Below are 20,266 nucleotides of genomic sequence, written 5' to 3' on the forward strand. Positions count from 1 at the left end.
CAGTAGTACAATGAAACTGATAAACGCCATGATCCAAAGCTCTTGCTGGACCTTATCCTGAATGCTGAGCACCACTCCCAGACATCTGGGCTCAAGGAAGATGGATTAAAAGAGAAATGCACTCAGGGCCATTCAAGCAGGGTAATCAAGGAAATGAAGAGCCTCTACCTCCAGAGGAGATGGAAAGGATTGGCTTTTTAGGACTAAAGAAACAAAAACTAGAGGAGAGATGATTGGTCTCCAGGAACACATCAGTAGGGCAAATGCCAAAGGAGGGAACAAGCACTCCTGCAGATAGAGAGCGATACTGGCAGCAGAACAAAGAGCTACGGCCTGGAAGTGAACAAATTTGGGCTGGGAATCAGAAGAAAGCTTCCAACTTTTTTTCCAGCGCTGCAACGAGATAGCACATGGTGCAAAAGAAACTTATTTTTAAAACAGCAATTAATAAGATTAAGGACACGATTAGCTAAAGCAGTTACAGTGATGGTCAGGCTCAGTGTTGCTCCTGCCAGCACCGTGCTGATGGCTCAGGAGGTGCAACTGAGCCTGTCTTCAATCAGAAAATCAACAGAAGGCACAGCTAAAGGCAGAGAGAGTGCTTCTGATTTGAAGACTTCACAAAATTACTAGGCAAACACCTCTTTCAATCGTGGAGAAAAACAGAGAGAGTTTCCACCTAACCATTGCAACTGAACAATCTCTCAAAACAGAGCTGCTTTGTCACCTGACATTTTTCTTGAACTAGATAAGAAGTAAAAACAATCAAAAATGGACAAATGCTGAAAGTAGTTCAATCACATTTTCAATGTGATTTTCAGTTCAGGGACAGGGGAGCATGTTAAGTAAAAATTATTTGAAACGATCAGACTATTACCAGGTAAATACACTACCCATTGGAGAGGAACACTAATTTTTTTTTTTTAATGACCCAGAACTTTCTAAGCAAACACCAGCTTCTCTGAATAACGGATTGATAGCAATGCTTATTGGTCACGTCAGGGTTTTTCCCATTCTTATCAGGCAGCAACCCTCACCAGATCACTCAGTGAGCTACCTCTCTGTCTGACATCTGTAGATCAGCTGCTCAGATCTGTAACATTTATACACGTATCTGCAAACCTCTTTCGGCTGCCTGCTTTTAAAACCACAATTGAAGTTAAAAAGTGCTTTTTTCGGTGCATAAGGCAACAGTGCCACCTCGTGGGAAGCGCTCTGCTTCCTGAGCAGCGCCAGGGGAGAGGTCAACAGAGCTGGGATGGGATGTTGTGCCAGCCCAGCTGCAGTGGTAAAAAAAAAAAAAACACCAAAGGCTCACACAGAGCAGATGTCAACCTGAGGTCTAGCACCCGATGCCCATTTGCAGTAACACCCACTGAGATGCAGTTTATTTTAAGCTACATGCAGAGCTGCCCAGGTGCTGTTAGCATAAGACACAAAGACAGCGTAGGCTTGGTGTTTTATTAATTCTCTAACAAAATTAACCAATTCACAATCCAGTTTTGAGCTACTGCTTTAATACATGACATTTATTCAGGCTAATTGAAATGGAAACATTATTCACATTGCAGTTAGTCACCCCAGAAGATGACTGGGTGAGAACAACATATGGTACTGACTGGTTACAGATTAATCAACTGAAAACGGTGAAATTCAGAATTTCATATGCATTTCATTGATTTCATGGCTGAAGAACCTGAAGACAGTACTTCATTTAAACCACAAGCTCTTTAGGTCAAGCAATGCACCATACGCTGATTGGAAATGAAAACACTAATTGTATTTATGCGTAACAGACTGGCACAGCTCATCGGTGCCTGGTTTTGGTTAGGTAGGTTCCTGCCCAAATTACAGCTGCACGTAGGCATGATCAAGTTTACCTTTTATTAACTGAGTCAGCCATAAGAGATACAAACTGCATGAAAGGTCATAGGCCAAAATGTTTTCTGTGAATACAGGATGACGCTTCCAAATAATAAACGTTTGTCTTCTCATGCTGGTATGTGTGCATGTATCACACAGGCAGGTTTTCACTGAAGGTCCTGAAAACAGCTTACAAAGGTGTTATATCCACTTTATGTGACAGACTATATTCCTCTACTCAAAAAGGCTGAACGCCAGTGACCACAAAGAGAAGACAATAGCTTAAAATGATCCCTCTGTATAAACTGTTTCTGTTAAAACAATTCATTCAAATGCAGACCAAAGCATATTAAGAAAAACAGATTCACAGGAAGCAATACTAGCAGTGCTAAATGGTATCTTTACGCTGACACTTTGTTTTAAAACAGTTAACATTTCCTTGAGAACTATGTTTCTGCAAGGCAGAAAGGCTGTATTCTCAAAGCCAGAAGAAAATGTGAATACACTACCTACTTCATTTATGTCATACTTTGCTCTCCTAGAAGTTGTATTACAGGGTGAGCTCTAAGTTTGGGCTCTGCCTCTTGAGTGAAAGGTACAGCTTCTACGTAGCCAACACACCTGTAGATCAGTGAGAGCCTGCCAGCTTTGCTTACACGTGCTGTTTTAAGCTATCAAAAAACTGCTTCTAATTTTTCAACCATAAAATGAAATGTATGTTTTTAGTAAAATTGATTAGTGTGCTGTATGACTGAAAGAAATGCAGTACAGTTCTGAAACTTAAAGCAATCTGAACGCTTGCTCATATAGCTGCAAGCCATAACAAAATGATTTTCACTTCTTTAATACAATGCTAGACTACTTAGTGCTACAATAAGAAAATCATTGTGCAGTTAGTGCCAGTCAAAACTGGCTGGTGAAGGTTACATAAAGCTGAAGGACAACATTTATTTCTGATGGAACTGTTACTGGATGACAAACTTCTGCATTGCATACATGCAGTATAAAAATGAAGTTAACAGGCTCAAGTCCTGGATGATGTACAGGCACATGTTTTTCTAGGGAGCATTTGGATAATTGTTGCCTTCACATTTACTTTCTTGGAGCTGTGGGGTATGTTTGTTTTAACTTACCACTCATGTCTGGAGCCTCCCACAACGCTGAACCAGCAGCACAACTCACAGCCACCTAGATTAAGAGGGAGTGCTCCATCAGCTCCCAACTTTGTTTCTCCTATGTTAGCAGAATCCATCTAAGATAAGATAATTTCTGAGTTTGAACCTTTATCGTGCAGTAGCAAATTTAGCTGAGCCATTTGTCCTCAGTATCTGCCAGCTAGGCATGAGTTTGCACTTCATGTCATTCAGCTGCAAATACTGAAGAAGGAAGACTGAAGATATTTTGAGGACATTGTATTTTCCCAGAAGTGTTTAATAAAACACCCACATCTTCAGACTACCTGGGAATCAGGCTTTGAATTAAGCCAGACATCATCAGCCTTCACAAAGCTGACGTGTGGTAGGAATTCTCCAGCAACCTCAAAATCCCTTACAAACATGCATGGTGTCCTACAAGAAAATCTTGGCCCACAGGTGGTGCTTTTTTACACCTTGTACAGTCTCACTTTCATCAGTCCATCTCCAAAAAGTTCAAATAAGCTCAAAATCTAACCTTCTTTCTCCTGATTATGACTTTGATCATAGGTCATACTATTCTAAAACTATCTTGTAAGATAAGCCTTACTGATTTTTTATTGGCCACCTGTAGGCATCCATCCTTATACTGTTTCTACTTTGCTGCTTTTACAACTGTGGCATTACCCATTCATTTAGAGAAAATAATTAGAAAATAATAATGATCTTAAGATTTTAAAAATTCTTATTAAAATATCGTCATTAATTTCATATTCATTCTCCATTCATTCATAGGGTCTTGCAAGCAATTACAAGAGTCCTTTGTCAAAAGAAAAGTCCTTTGCAACAGTCTCTTACAAGCTGTTTTGCATTTGATGGTTAATTACATATAATCTTTATTGGTATGCATTCTCTGCAGTTCTCATGTGGACAGAAAGAAGCACAGGAGCTCTTAATGTCTAACGTGACACCAGCAGCAATCTCCTGTCTGAGCAATGGATTTAATTGGCTATAAATCAGCTGCACAGGCAATAAGTACAAAACTATATTCCTATGAAAAGATGACTTGCTGCAAAGTACAGCAGAGTAGAGTAAGAATTGTTTAACTAATTGCTACCATGCTGCAGACTTCTCACTTAGCTGAGAATTGTTTGCTCTGCTCTGAAACATTATGCAAAAAATTCCTAAAGCTTTGTCACTACAAAAACAAATCGTTAGTCATTTCACCGGTTTTCTATTTTACCAAGTACTAGGAATCTCTATTTTATAGCATTTTAAGTGTTTGGGAACACCAGTTCCTAGTGTCATCATAGGTGTGTGCAAGTCTGGAACTACCCTGCCTCTCATGCTTGTCAAGAAAAAACATACTTCCTTGGTGTGGTCTTAAGTTTTCTGAGTTGGTATGGAAACTTATTTCAACTCAAGAACAACACAGACATGCCTTGGTAATTACATGCAGAAGACAAAAAATATACTTTCCAGTTTAAAAAGGCCTACATCTCTTCAGCCCTTCCTAATTAAAAGATTTTGTGGATTTCTCCATTTTGTTGCTCAAAACCATACTTGGGATATCTAATTATCTGCTGTTGCCACACAAGTTGCAGGTGCTCAGTTTTTCCACAACTGATGTTTTGAGTCATGAGATCAGTGCAGAAATATGCAGGTTTACTGCAAGCCCAGATCCATGTCTGAGACTAACAAGTTGGCTCTTAGAATACGAAACATCTCACTTGGCATTTTCTCTTGCGACTTTCTCAGATAACAAGAAAGTACATATATACATACACCTTTCAGTTTTCATTTATTCAGAGAATCTTCTTCATTTATTGAGAGAAGCTTTCATTTATTCAGAGAAGCTCTGTGCACGACCTTCTGTGCTCGGGACTGCATTTTGCTTTTACTGGTTCCTAACAGGCCTAATTCCAATGAAAACACATCTGTAGAACAAGAGACACAGCTGATCCATGGTGCATGGGGGCCAGTGCTAAAGCCTGTCTGAAGTTTGTCCCTGTGCCAAAGAGCCTCGTGCCAAAGTCTTAAACCACACAAGAAGTAGAGAAAAAGAGCATGGACATGTAGATCTGTACAAGGGATCGTTCCAGGGATCACACAATTTGTTCCTGTAACATAATTTTAAGGACTAAACAACTTTAGAACTAATAAGAATATTTTTGTTCATGCTATTATAGGAATACTAATGAACTGTCATGTTCCACCGCATAGGCTACTGCAACAGGAGGCAGAAAGGATTTCTTCTTGATTCTGATATATCAAAAATTGTAGATGAGTTCCGGGTAAGTTCCACATTCCTTTGAAACATCAAGTACTGACTGGAATGAGACAGTGGATTTGATGAATTGTGTATCAGATCCATTGTGACAAATCTTATGTTTCTATGTAAAAACACAAGACAACCCCAAATGGCCCCCTTTATGGCTTGTAGTTAAGGCTGGTCCTATAGACAAGTTTCAGAGAAAGACTAACAGTTCTCTGGAAGACAAAAATGCTGGTATTAAAATAAACTTTTACAAGTGGAACAACCAGTATTTAAAATGGAAGAATGAAAGCTTTTCAGGTCTTCAATTTGTACATTTAAGATGTGATAAATGCGCACAGTAAGTGATAACTGGGCAAGTTTTTTGACTATGTTTATAGGAACTACTAATTTATCAGGCTAGTATGAAGTCCATCAAAAGCAATACTGAGTAGATTACCTCAAGAAAATATTTCAGGCCTACATGGAGTCATTGGCACACTTTTGGAATACTTTAAGGTCCAAATTAGAAATGAATATTAAAAAAATGTAAGTAGCAATGAATTTAACAAGGACTATTACTGCTTTGCTAAAACCACACATCCATGCTTTCAAAAGTAAAAGTCAATAAAGTCCTGGGGACTGATAGAGTATTGGTAATTTATCACTATTTTGTGTGAGTTTTGCATTGTAGCTGGAAAATTCAGATTACTGAAAACTACTTAGAGATATTTCAAAGGATGCTGAGACTTGCACATCACAAGCTTATTGCTGCTTTCTAAAACTGTAAACAAGCACCAGATAATTAAATTGTTTTCAAGTTAACAGCTAACCTCAACATTCTGTAACATTCACCATTTAGGTTACATTGAACATCGTGTCAAACCATACCATTTGGTATCTAGGGAAGCCATTCGAGGTGCAATAATTCTATCCCCATCTGTAAAATTACAGCATGGGTACCTCAGTGCTCTGTAAACTTTGATAAGTAGTACAATCCTCTATTGCATGCAACTTGTTTTGTTTAAATCAGAAGTGTTGAATTAATTTCTAAAGTCCTAAATAAGCCTTCTATAATAACAAAAACACACAAAAAACACACAACATGTAACACTCCTTTTGGAGGGACAATTGCTGTTCACATTGTTACATTTGAGGTATTCCTTGAACAGGAGAAGGCACCAGCAAAGTTGATGGATCCAGATGTACAGAACCACAGAAACTTATCCAGTTATCTTAGTGTCCTGTTGGAGAAAAACGCACATTTCAGTACAACTGTTTCTCCTAAGTCTCTAAACTCCCTTGGCTTCAGCGTGCACACATTCATACTGTTTGAGATCCCCCCACTTCACCCTCACCACTTCTAGCTGTCTCTTTGGATTTTAAAAGGCATGAAGCCGGCAGGCATGCAGCTAACTGTATCTCTCGTGAGGAAGAGAAGTCTTATTACTATAGACCTGGTCATGGTAAAGGCAGCCAGCAGAGACAGAGCATGTGACAATGGTCTGAGTAGAATGAAAAGCACCTTCCCATGCAGAAATTTCAGCCCTCTCCCACACACAGAGAAAAGGGCTAACCATTTTAAAAACAAGACTTGGACAAGCATTATAGAGTCAAAGACCTTCAGCATATTATTTCTTGTCTTTGCTCAGTCTTTCAAGGGTTTAATTTGAAAATCATGAGTCATTAAGTACTAATATGCCCACGTACTTGGGCTTCCGCTCCTCAGTGGTGAAGGACTGCGGCTTCGAGATAACTGCAAGACAAAAGGAAAAGGGAATTCAGATGTGCCATAATACTGTACACCAGAAAGGCATCTGGAAACCCATCAACATTCACAAGATTTGCACACTTTACTACATCAGTGCAACTCCACTGGTACAACATAAAATTCAGCAAGTTCCTAGTTTCTCTGAGTTTAAAATATCTGATGCTGTTTACACCAACAGCATTCAGCTGGGGCTTACATGAGATAGAAGAGGACTCACACTACGGCTCCGGCTTCTGCTTCTACTTCTGCTCCTGCGAGACCACTACAAGAGATGAGATTGGCAAACCTCTTTTGAGAGAGGGTATTTATTAAAGGCAGACTCTGCAAGTAGATACGTAATGCTGGAGACAAGGTGTGAGGACAGAGTAAACACAGAATTTTCTTCTTAAAAATAGGCTCTGCCAACAATTATACAACTTTTACTGCATGACGAATACACAATAAGGTAAATGGAACTATTCACCCTAAATACTGGACGAGGTTTTAAACCTAACCAATACATAATATATACCACTCCAGCCACATAGGGGGAAAAAATAATCAAGAATTCATCTTTTTAAATTTGAAAAGAGTTAAAATCTAATGAATACCCTTAACACGTTTCCTAAGGAAAAGTACATACCAAAGCTCCTCTTTTGGTGACTGCCTCTCCCTTCACAATTACAACATCATTTTCCATCAGAGCAGGCCATACGTGATAGGCCACCAAAGCAGCTGTGAAATCAGAGTCCAAACTACGATGGTACCTGTAGAAACAGAGTGTAAGACATGTCTGCATGTAAGTGCCTAAAGATAAATATGAGTCTTCAAGTTACCAAGGCAGAATATTAGTACAGCTCATAATCTTTGACAGTACTTACATATCACAAAAATAAGTTTTCTTTAAGTGAACTTCCAGAAGTAATGCATTTGTAAGAGCAACTTCACAGAACATATTTTCTATTTATACAGTCACCTCAAAAAAACCTTCTCCCACTTCAGCTGGCTGATAGGCTATGATATTCTTGCATATCCCCCACAAAAGTCAAGGTCTTAGGACCACTGACTAAATCTCCTGAGCAGCATTTTGGCAGTTAGTCATCCTATCTTCCTGAAACTTCTTGTCAAAACAAGATCCATATAAAGGACATTACAGAAATACCCAAGATACTAAGATGTAACTTTATGGCCAAGATTATGTGACGCGAGAGGCAATTTTATTAGCAAAATCTTCAGATACTGATAACAAAATATTGACTTTTCCAAAAATGATTTGGAAAGGCTGTAGTAATGCAGCAGATATATTACCCCCTTTACCTCCCAAGTCTACAAAATTGGCTGAATAACACATATATGGTTTGGTGAATTCAAATTCAAAACAATTACCAGATATCTGAAATAGAAAGTAGCAATGCATATATACATTAGTAATGTATATAGAATAGTAATTCGTAAGAACAATGTCATAAACAGGCATGAAACTCTGCTGGAGGAAGGTATAGGGTAAAATGAGGGTTGGCCAGCCCTTCTATTGAATGGCATCGCACCTGACTAACACAGCTATTTCAATTTCCACAAGTTTTGCTCCATGTAAGTGTAGGACACATATTATATACATGTAGATATATCTATGCCACATATATATCCATACAGACAGTTAGATACATGTATGTGTGTGCACACACACACCTCCCACAGCAGCATGTATACAACCGTTTTTTTGAAGGCCATACACATCAAGTAGGTGGCAAAAGTATCCTAAGACAATACTCTAGCATTACTACCTTCTTAATTCAGAAAGTTGTTTTGGGTATCAAATAGCTAACTGCCCAATATTTGGGCAGGACCATTAACTAGTTAACAACTTTGTTGAAGGGCTACTTTTACCTTCCCTACTTCTCTCATTGGTTTCTCAAGCTCTTTCCTATATGGGATCCATTCTATTTTAAATTATTATTAGAAACCTCCTCATTACTGTGGCATCTCTTGCTTTCAGGAGCAGTGTTTTTTGGAGCTATCAATCCCATTAGTTTTGTTGAAGGCCTGGGAGTACCTACAGTTCTGTCAGCTAACAAAGCAGCCAGTCCTAACCCCATGGTAAAAAAGAAAAACTATGTTATTGTTTCTTTAAACACGAATCATGTTTCTAAAAGGCATTTTCCTTTTTGCTCAACTTTAAAACAGAAGAGACAGGCATGTATTAAGATCCGTATGTCATGCAGCAGCCACAGCACATGTTGATGATCAGGCACTTACAGCCAGACCTCAGTAGAAATGACTTTTACCAAATGGGCCAAAAAGACAGAGCAAAGATGCAAGCATTTTTATAAACAGAGAAGGCAGACAGAGACTAAGCAGGAAAGGAAATATGATAATTTTCCTCTTAAACGATAAATGAAATAAACTCAAAGAGACAAGTTTATCCAGAAAATTGTTCTGCTATTCATTAAACAAGCTATTAACACTGGTCTACATCCTGGCATTTATATACCATTATAAACCTTAAAGACATACCAAATAGAAAAGAGACCAGGAATATTTGCCCCAAATTAATGTTCATCAATCTTAAACCTTCACATTAATTAGGAAAGAAGTAGACTATACAACCTGGTGGATTTTTTTCCGTCTTTGTCTTTTAAAGAAAATAAAGAATTCTTACTTGGTCTCACTGAAGAGTTCGCCATCTATACCAAAGGCAATATCAAGAGGAGGGGTGAGAGTCTGCATTGAAAAAGCCACACGGCAGAGCTCTCGAATCAAACTGCTGATCACAATGAAATCGACTTCTGGTGGGAATGAAATCTTTGGGTTCACGTTCATGGAGCGAATTACTTCCTGAAGATAAACACAATTGAAATAATCTGAACTCACTAACACTTTTGTTCATGAGGAAGTGTGGAAACCCCTCCTAAATGTGCCTCTCAGCTTTGCCACACTTAAAAATCAGTATAAAAGACCCCCAGAAATGTTATCCTAGGCTATTCGAGAAAGCATTAGCATCAGAAAGAATGTGCTGTTGTTTTAGAAGTAGTGTGAGCTACATCATTGACATCAATCTTAAGAAGGAGATACAGTTTTTCAGCACAATGTAAAATTTAAGAAACACTAAAATTTACCTTTTATTTATTTGATTAATACAGTTATACTGTATCTTGTCAACAAAATTATTCTGACAGAAACAGACATTATAGTCAGAGGCAAATAAAACAAGTGATAATTGGGCTGTACTGCAATATTATTTTGGAAAATAAATTGCTACAAGACAAAATCCATGTAATACATTTCTCTTCCTACTCCAGACTATGGCTCATTTCTAGTTAGCTACTCTGAAGTTAGCTCCTGAGATAGAATAACACATCCCTTCCCCACTTACATTGACACTGGCTTGAACATCGTACAGATCCTCGTGGCGAACAATATAATCCAGGACAGTGTCTTCAAGTGACTCAAGCCCTGTGTGACCTAAAGACAGAGTCTTTCTTACACGCATTTTGAATTGCCTGTAGGCCATCTTCGCTGCTTGGAAAGACTCCTGGAAATGTACAAAACATCTAGTTTAATCCAGGAGATTGTGAGGTTAGATATTTAGCAACAAACTGAAACAATGAACTTAGACCAATATCATAGTTTTAAGGAGGAAGATAAAACACTGCTGTAGAAGTGAAGGTTAAAAAATAGTCCTCCATTTAGGAGGACTTCTGTTTAAACCAAGTGTGAGTTATTTTTCTGAAGATAGGGTTAAGAAGCTTCCCACCTAACCTATTTCTAGTACCTCTCATCTGTTGGGAAGAAACATTGGTTCAGAGGGTATAAAGTGACTGGCAAATGCGGAAAAATAATGCACTAAGTTAGACATGCTTGGGATCATATACATTAAGAGAGTCACTGCCTCTGATACACTGATTTTATAGACAAGAAAATTTGCAAACAAATTTATTCAGGCTGAGATCATAGTAAGCTTGAGGTATGTAGGTAATTTCAAGGGATCCAGCAAAACAGAAAAACACATAGCTGCAGGCAAGAGAAAAACATGATATGGAAATATTTCCAAAAGTATTTATTTAAATGCAGCAGCACTTTTCAGTGCAGGAATCATCTACTTTTGAAAGCCATTCAGAGTCTTCCTATGTCTTAATCCAATCTAGTCACAGTATTTTATGCAACACTTCTGTGAAACAAGAAACAATTTTGTCCTTACCACAACTGCAGTGTATATTATCCTCTGCGCCATCTCTTTGTCAGTGATGTATGTCCTCAGAAGGGTCTCTGCATCCAGGCGTTCATTAGCATAGATGTCACCGAAGCGAGCCACCAGGCAGGCGTGACGGGAAGCGTTTGTCCGCCTGGCTCGGCCAGGTGAGCAGCTCCTCAGGGGGAGCGGGCTGGGCGACCTGCTGCGTCTAGGGGAAGGAGAGCGGCTCCGCACAAGTCTAGGAGAGGCGTGTAAAGAGAGAGGTGGGTAAGACAAGATAGTTAGAGAAGTAAAGCTGCAGATTATTAGCTTAGCATGGAGGAACTTGTGTCAGTACATCTTATAGAATACATCTGGAATGACAAAATTCAACTGACTCCAAAACTATACGCAGCCATGCACTGTGTTCTACAGAAACACACTTTTAACTATTAAAACTTGAGAGATTTGTTTGTCTTCCAGTACACTGAAGAGCTGTAAAGTCCAAGAAATGAGAATATAATAATAATTTCTGCCCCGTAAGGGTACAGTATGCACAGAGGACTTATAAACAAAAACTAACCACCTGTTCCTGTACAGTTGCTCTCAGTCTATTTTGTAAAGCTGCTTTCTTTGCTGTAAGCTCAACATTACTGTTCAAAATTAAAATATTGGGCACTAGGATAAATCAGTTGAAGCGTTTACAATCCTTTACAACAAAGTACAGAAGTTTAACTTCATGCTTCAATTTAAAATGAGGAGAGAATTCATCCTGCCTAACTTGAACTATTTCTCCAATCCAGTTACTTCTCTGAATAAGGCCCTACCTGCTCTGGAGAACAGACTTTTGGGCATCCAGGATAGAAATCTCATCCCGCAGCATCTGAATCTGCTGCTCGTAATCATTCCAATGATCTAACTTCCTCAGAGAGTCCTCCTCTCGGGCACGGGAATCCTTCAGACTTAACCACAAGGAATAAAGTTAGTCACAAGATGTCCTTCTGCCAATGCAAACCAGCTATCAATTAATCCTTAACAAATAAGAAGAGAAAAACAGGAGAAGTATTGACCAAGCCAGACTCCTTATGCTGAAATACTGTGAAATTAAGTGTTAAAAAACTCCAAAGCATACTCATAACTACACTTTAAAGGGTAAAGGTGCACTGTAGCAAGAGGACGGATACACCAAATTGTGTTACAGGAAAGATCACTAACTTCTGGTGTCCATGCACTAGCTCATACGATCAGGCCTAAGAAAGACTCGTTTGTTTCTCATATTTAACATCATTGAGACTCAGAAATGTAGGACAGAAAACTGAGCTGACTTGGTTTTACCTCAGGTCCTCAGGTTCTTTTCCTTGATGGAATATCTGGTCAGAGGGTGTCAGTAACGGTGTTCTTCACCAATATCAGAAGCTAATGATTCCTCTCTTGCTTCTCCCCATATAAAAAATGTTTCTCAAACATCTGCAGACAACCAGCTAAGCAAGTTTATTTTCTATCATTTACTTAATGTTAGGAACAGGTTCCACAGGAAGGCCACAAAGATGATCAGAGGGCTGGAGCACCTCTCCTACAAAGAAAGGCTGAGAGAGCTGGGGCTGTTCAGCCTGAAGAAAAGAAGATTTCAGGGAGAGCTCATTGCCACTTTTCAGTACTTAAAATGGAACTTATAAAAAGATGGAGAGCAACATTTTACTCAACCAGATAATGACAGAATAACAAGAAATGGTTTTAAACTAAAAGAGTTTAGATTAGATTTAAGAGTTTAAACTAGAAGATTTAGATCAGAGGTTAGGAGGAAATTCTTCACTCAGAGGGTGGTGAGGCCCTGGCGCAGGTTGCCCAGAGGAGCTGTGGATGTCCCATCCCTGGCAGGGTTCAAGGTCAGGCTGGACGAGGCCCTGGGCTACCTGATCTAGTGGGTGCCCATGGCAGGGGGTTGGAACCAGAGGATCTTTAAGGCCCCTTCCACCCCGAGCCATTCTGTGATTCCACGATTCCATGCAGTCTGCATTAAGACCCATTCATGGAAATTGTGAGGGGTTTTGTTCTCTGCTAATTGCTTTAATCTGGAAGACAGTAGTCAGGTTACATCTAAGAATCAAGGAGTTACATGAGCTGCTTTTCAACCAACAAATCAAAAGAGGCTATTTTATGGAAATGCAAGTTTATGCCCCGTGTTTACATTCAAAAAACTAAAGTCTGAGGCAATGGCTTTCCTGGCAGAGTTTCCACAGATGAAATCTGACAATTAGTATTATTCCAGAAGCAATGATAGATATCCAGAAATGAACTAGTGACATTCAACTTCATATATAAATTGAGACTATAATGACCTGAAGGATTTTTCTTTCTTCATCTTTCCTGGGATTAGCTCATCCCCTTAATTGCCCTAAAATGAAGGAAACTCATGGGCAGTTATACCTTCCTACAGGGAAAGATCCAAGCCAGGTCTCCTTCATTCTGAAGTGCATTAACATTATTTAACTACAAGGCTTCAAGCATTTTTTATAAACAAGTATTTCTTTTCTTGAAGTGTCAATTATCACAAGAATTCACATGCTGTTGGAAGAATTTCTACTAACTTCATGTTGTTTTCTGATACTATAACCAAAAATAAAAAAATCTAGGCTACATTTCATGAGCGTGAAGAATTATTACTGCTTCCAGAACTTCCTATAGATCAAGCCACAAAAGAAAATTAAAGATTACTGTATTGAAGTGAAAAGGTAGGTCCCCCAGGTGCACTATTACTGATCCAGAATAACTCCCCAGATGTGACCAAAACACTTAGAAACTCAAAAAACATTTTTAAAACAGAGACAGCAACAGTACTAATATCCATGTCTATTTCTGTGCAGAGAGGCATAAGGATTTGGAAAGCACAGTCTGAAAGAAAAAGCCTTTTAAAGAACCTTATCTTAAGATGGACAAAAGACATTTCATTCTCTCTAACACATATGCTGCTTCCAAGAGCATCATAGACAGAAACCTTTGTTTGCAACTTGCTGCATTCAGAATCTGGATCTCTCCTATTAACTTCATCTACAAGACTCAAATACTTGATAGCTTCTCATTTCAAAGTAATCTTTCCTCTAGCCTAAAGAGAAAAGGGTACAAGTTCAGCAAGAATAAGGGTTCTTCTCACATTTGTTAATTTATGATAATTCTTCCTATAATGCAAAGGAAAAAAAAAAAAAAAAAAAAAAAAAAAAACATGTCCAGAAGCTAGACCTGTTTTTCCTCTGTAGCTTAGGACGGTGTAAAATAAACAGAATTCACTCAGGTAGATGACAGACTGCCTCTGCATGCTGACGTCTGCCACAAATACTCTAAAATTAGATTTTTCTTATGCTGCTCTTAGCTGAATAATTTCAATCTTCTGCTGTCGTATGAGTAGTGGCTGATTTGGTCTTTGTCTTCAAAAGCCAGCTGGGTTTGTGCCAGGCTGCAAGAAACATTAATAACCTTCATGGTAAGGGCAGAGATTCCACCAGAGAATTTAATGTGACAAATTGACTGTATCAGCAGACCAAGTCTGTATCAATGTAACATACGAAAACCACCACAGTGGGCTTTGTGCAGGCTGTCAGCACACAAGCAGTGTGTAAGGGTCATATCTGACTAAGCAATAACAGAATTATTTTGCTACAACTGTTTATTTTTCATTAAGGCTCAATTCCAGTTGCTCCATCTATTTCAACAATTTATAGCACTCAGAATGACTTCACTGTCCATAAATGGGGTACTGAGAGCCTTCTTTCATAGTCAAGAATCAAAACGTCTGCATTCATACACGATGAGGCATAACAGATACTAACACGAAAGCAGGAGATATCTGCAAGATTAGGATACAGGATGAAGTGTTCTTTCTATTGAATCTCTTTCCTCAAATCTAGCTTGTGCAGCTTGCAGTCTTGAGAATCTGATATTCTTGAAATCATTCAATAAATACCTTATTTTATATCATTTTTTGTATCACAAAGGCCTGTGAGTGTTCGTTGTTCTCGTGCTAGCAGAATGCATGAGAACATGTCTGTCACATGGAGCCACCTCTGAAATGTCCTTGGAGGTGGCACTAACTGGACCAATTTGTTTCTGAAGCAGATAAATCACTCTGAGACTACAGTGCTCCACCAAGTGTTTCATGCAACCGGATGACAACTGTTCAGTCCTAGTGACTTACATGAAAAATCTCTTTCTTCCTCCATCTGAGTTTTGATCTTATTAAATATTTACATGTAATTACATACCATAACTAATTATGGCACGGTCCTTCAATAATGGTTGCGCTATACCTACTCAATTGAGTTTTATCAATGTTTGCTCAGCATACAACAGTCTGTCAACTATAATCCAACTGGGACAATCAGTCCTTTTGTCTGGACCACTGTTCTGTTTCCCAACTCTTCTGCCAGAAGCAAAACCTACCAAGTCAATTGATGAAAGCAAGTCTGATTATATCATCTGTACCCTACTTTGCGCAAACACAGACAACCCAGAGCCTAGACATATTTTGAAGCACCAATTTTAAGCCTGAAAGAAAACACTGTACAAGTCTCTATCAGTATTTAGATGTCAAGAGAACAATATTGAAAAGAAAAAAAGAATTGCAGTTAATTTCCCTACTCTTGTTGCACATGGTCGAGCTCTAGGCGCGTTGAAGTGAGTTCTTCCTGAAGCTCTTGCAGCTGAAAAGTCTGACTGGTGGCCAGTTGCCTCAGCTGCCTTTCTTTCTCAACTGAATCCTGAAATGAAACACAAAATGGCACTGCTTGACCATTGTACCTTACAAAACACTTCAACAATGTAGTGTAGCATTATTAGCACACACCTTTCTAAACATTTCTATAAAGATCATTTCCAAGGTAATTGAAACCAGAAGCAATTGCATACCTTCTAGAGACATAAGCAATAACTCCAAGGCGCACAAAACACTTAATTGTATTAGGAAAAATATTCACTTTGCTTACACCTCATAATAGAGGCCACAGAAGGTCTGCATGTGCGTATTTACTATCTGTGTACACACCATCTGCACATAGTGTTCTTGCACATGTGATAACAGTTTTTCTTAATGAAGTGTTCTGACCGACTATACCATCAACTCAAGTGAAGTTTTTGTGCCTTCCTGTACACAGGATAACAGAAAACGTTACTAGAACAGATCAGGCAACCCCTGTAATTCAAGAAGCACATTGCTGTACCTGCAGCTATGCCTTTAACACCCTACAGATTTGACTCATACTACCAGATTGAAATAGGCAGCTGTGCAGCAGGCTTTTCTTTGTATTTTGAATGTCATGTCCAATGACAAACCCGTAACAGGTACATAGTCATTTAATAACACCATAATTTTACATTTTGCTTTTTGTCAGAACCCTACTTCTGCAGCACACTAGAATCTGAGGGATCCACTACGGGATATTACTTTTCATTTGTCCTTATGTTACTTGTGAAAGACTTTTAATAGAAGAAGTCTAAAAATGAGAAGTTGGAGAGCACAGTAACATCACTGCCAGATCCCAAGATCTTCAACATTTTCCCCTTGTCTACATCAGCCTACACTCTTACTTTATTTCAAAGCACACAAGCATGGAGCAACAGCAGATCTGTCTTCTCCTCCAAAGTGCTAGTAATATGACCCTTTTGGTAAACACTAAGTACATACCAACTCCAGATCTCAAGTCAGGCATGTAGTGGTATCATGATGGATATGAGCACTTTCTTTTTCCCTTCTAGAGATTATTATAATGCTTGGATACTCAGAAAATATTTTTCTTTAATAATAATAATAATAATAATAATAGGAACTCACAGATGAAAGCATGGGGTTTTATACACACCTTCAGCTTACATCTGGATTTTCACATACTGATAAATTTTTACCAACAGATATATAGTGTAAATGCTATTATAACATCTTTGCAAATGTAAACGTAGCCAAATTCTTTGCCTAGAAAAGGAAAGCTGTACAAAAACATTACTTCTCTTACCACGAAGATTCATCCATATTGCCATTCATTATTATGAAACAGCACGAGCTCTGGAGGGCCAGAAGTAACCATAATGACCTCTTTGATTTCCCATTCAAAGGAGATGTAAGATGAGACAGAACAACAACATAGCTGTCACCATGAGCAACCAATAACATATTTCATTAAGCAAAATCAGGGAGGGATGCTATTGTTAAGAGAAAGTGATGAGTGCTCTCCTCCAGGCATAAGTTTACACCATTCTATTCCCTTAAAATAAATTTCCTGCGTACCTGAATGAAAGAGAGGCCACTTTCAAAGAGCCCTCCTGAAGTAGCACAGGAAAAACAAGTTCCTAGCCATGGCAGAAGACGAGTTTTTATTGTTTCTACACCTGCATAGTGCCCACCTAAGAAAATACAAGCATTAAGAAACTGTGAGAACACCTACAGAGGAAGACAGAACTGAAAAAGATGACACGTGAAATGTGTTAGTACAGAAAAGGCACTGATTTACCTTCTCGAGACGTTTCATTGAGGATTGTGAAGAGCTGCCCTTGAATCACAGAGTTCATTTCTATTATTTCACAGCATCGGTTCAGATTCTGATCACAGGTATTAATCTGTAAATTAATGCATATTAATATATCTGCCTGGGGTATCCTGCATAGAATGATTCCAGTTATGATCACAGTATTAAAGGGTTGTTTGGGGGGTTTTTGTTTGTTGCTTTTTGGTTTTGTTTTCTATAATTACATCTTCTCATCCTTTTCTTACTGCATCATCTAGAAAACCCATCTTCAAAAGTGTCATGTTGTTAATAGGCACACAGAGAAGACATCATAACTCCAAATACCCCATTAATTCACCACTGGGGAAAATGTATTCCTTTTCCCAGTAATAAAGAAGATGCAACCACTAATAAATCTAAAAGAAAGATCATAAAGATGGGTTAAAGTCTTTCAACACAGAATTTAGCATAATAAGATAGGAGATTATTAGATGAATAAAACATCGGCCCAAACCATGACTTTGTGTATTAGCTTAAAAAACATAGATAAGGCCGTTATCTTGCTTTATCAACAGCCACGAGGTCTTCATGCAATTTTGCTTGATTTTTAAGAGTTATCAAGTGAAATAAAAAATAATTGAGAATGGGCAAACCCCAGCATTAAGCCAAGGAAACAAAAGAACAGTAAAGTTGCACCACTTTCAGCAAGTACAATTCTAAAAGAAAATGATGGAGTCCAGGATGCCACTGCACCTGCCAGGGAAAAAAAAAAAAAAAAAAAAAACAAAAAAAAAACACACACACACACACTTTGTACCCACCACCTTGACCTTTATCCATAGCCTGGGTATCACCTTCACCTGGGATTGCTCACCATGTGGTTAGGCTTTAATGGTTCCATATGGTTTTTTTAGGAGCTTTGAAAACAGGCACAGTTCTCACCCATGCCCCAGTCACCCCGCACTGTGATGGCTGCGGCATGCTTTCCTCTGTCCTCCAGGAGCAGTCTCGCCCTGCTAACATCCACCAGAACACTACCGCAAATTGCATTTTTCCAGCTCATTACACTGACATGACACCCACGGTGCTCCCATCTGCCAGCTCCTCTCACCACAGCAGACTCAAGCTGCTCCTCTTTGCTTCCCAAGACCTCGGGGACTACCCTCACCTACCTTCTTTTACCATGGGGAGCTCAGCTCCTGCTACAATCAGCCACCCCATCCTTTTGCAAGACTAATGCAAGTGCTTCTGACCTCCCTCCTCCAGCGCCCTGCACTCTGCAGTCTTTACCAGCTACCTTCAGACTCCTCCTCAGTCCTGTCCTTTGCCATGCACCCTGCAGAAAGGCTGCCAGGCACTGTAACACCTACATGTGAGGAGCTGACTTGAGAAGGCTGCACCTCTGCTCAGTGCCCTCACTGCAGCAGGGCCAGTGCTCTGAGGGGATATATGAGTGAGGATCCTGTCCTGACTGTTTTTGCTGAGAGAATTTAGGATTTTCAAATCTCAGTTCCCTTTCTCACCTCATCTTCCCCTAAATTTAAACTCTTTTCTCTTGTTTCCATTGTGCCACCTCCTCGGTCTCCTGTTCTGTCCATCCCCTGTTCTCTTACCCTGTAACCCTGTTCACCCTGTCACGCCTGCCTGCAGCTGCCTTCCTCCCTGTCCCTGAAATCACAGAATCAGGGAATTGTGAAGGTTGGAAATTACCTCCAAGATCACCTGGTCCAACCAAAACTACCACCAATGCCACCCACTGAACCACGTCCCTCAGCACCACGTCCAGCCTTTCCTTGAACACCCCCAGGGGCGGTGACACCACCATCTCCCTGGGCAACCCGCCCCAGTGCCTGACAGCTCTTTCTGAGCAGAAACGTCTCCTCATTTCCAACCTGAGCCTCCCCTGGCGCAACTTGAGGCCATTCCCTCTCCCAGTCCATCCCCGCACGGGCACCGGGGAACCGGGGAGAGACGGCCGGGCGGGGAGAGGGGACGGCGGCTGCCCCCACCTCGTAGTCCCGGTACCAGTTCTCCAGCTTCTCCTGCAGCAGCCGGCAGCTCTCGGCGCTCACCAGCCTCCTCAAGCTGTCGGCCATGGCTGGCCGGCAGCTCGCCCGAGGGCTGGGGCCGGGCTCGGGCCGGGCTGCTCGGTTTGCCCCGTCCCGTCCTGTCCCCCCCCGGGAGCCCCCGGCGGGCGGCACGGGGGGCGCTGGTTGTGCCGGCCCGGCCCCGGGCTCGCCGCAGCGGGCGGGGTCGCGGCCCCGCCGGCTTTATAGCCGCGATTGTAACGTGGGGCTCGGCCCGGCTGCCACGGCGACGAGGGCAGGGCGCGCCTCCGTTGTGGTAACGGGGCGGCAGCCCGGGGACACGGCACGGCACAGCCCGGGGCACGGCACAGCGCTGTCCTGCGGCTGAGGACGAGGACGAGGAGGAGGAGGAGGCGGTGGCGCAGGTGGCTGCGTTTCGTGGCGTTTCCCCAGGCTGCGCTCTAAAACGGCATTTCCCAAAGTGGAAAACAATAATAATAATAATAAAGAGTTATTTGGGCTAAATGCACAGAGTCGCCTTTTGCCATTTTTTTTTATTCCAGTGACCACAATCTGCTCC

At 40.3% G+C, this 20,266-nt stretch overlaps 1 protein-coding gene across 1 annotated transcript; it reads right to left on the reverse strand.

Annotated features, from left to right (window-relative positions):
• Positions 1-6,943: 6,943 nt before the first annotated feature.
• SPATA18 (spermatogenesis associated 18) lies at positions 6,944-20,152 on the reverse strand (the record flags this gene model as incomplete). The annotated part of the gene is given in 14 exon segments (XM_082760063.1): positions 6,944-7,006; positions 7,218-7,283; positions 7,644-7,767; positions 9,660-9,835; positions 10,374-10,532; positions 11,199-11,430; positions 11,999-12,133; positions 14,528-14,550; positions 14,552-14,591; positions 14,593-14,622; positions 15,804-15,922; positions 17,443-17,558; positions 17,666-17,771; positions 19,669-20,152. Coding segments are annotated over 14 exon segments (1,476 nt in total). The 5' UTR covers positions 19,756-20,152.
• Positions 20,153-20,266: the final 114 nt, after the last annotated feature.

This window comes from Aythya marila, assembly GCF_965140915.1.
Source record: "Aythya marila genome assembly, chromosome: 4".
Classification (NCBI taxonomy): domain Eukaryota; kingdom Metazoa; phylum Chordata; class Aves; order Anseriformes; family Anatidae; genus Aythya; species Aythya marila.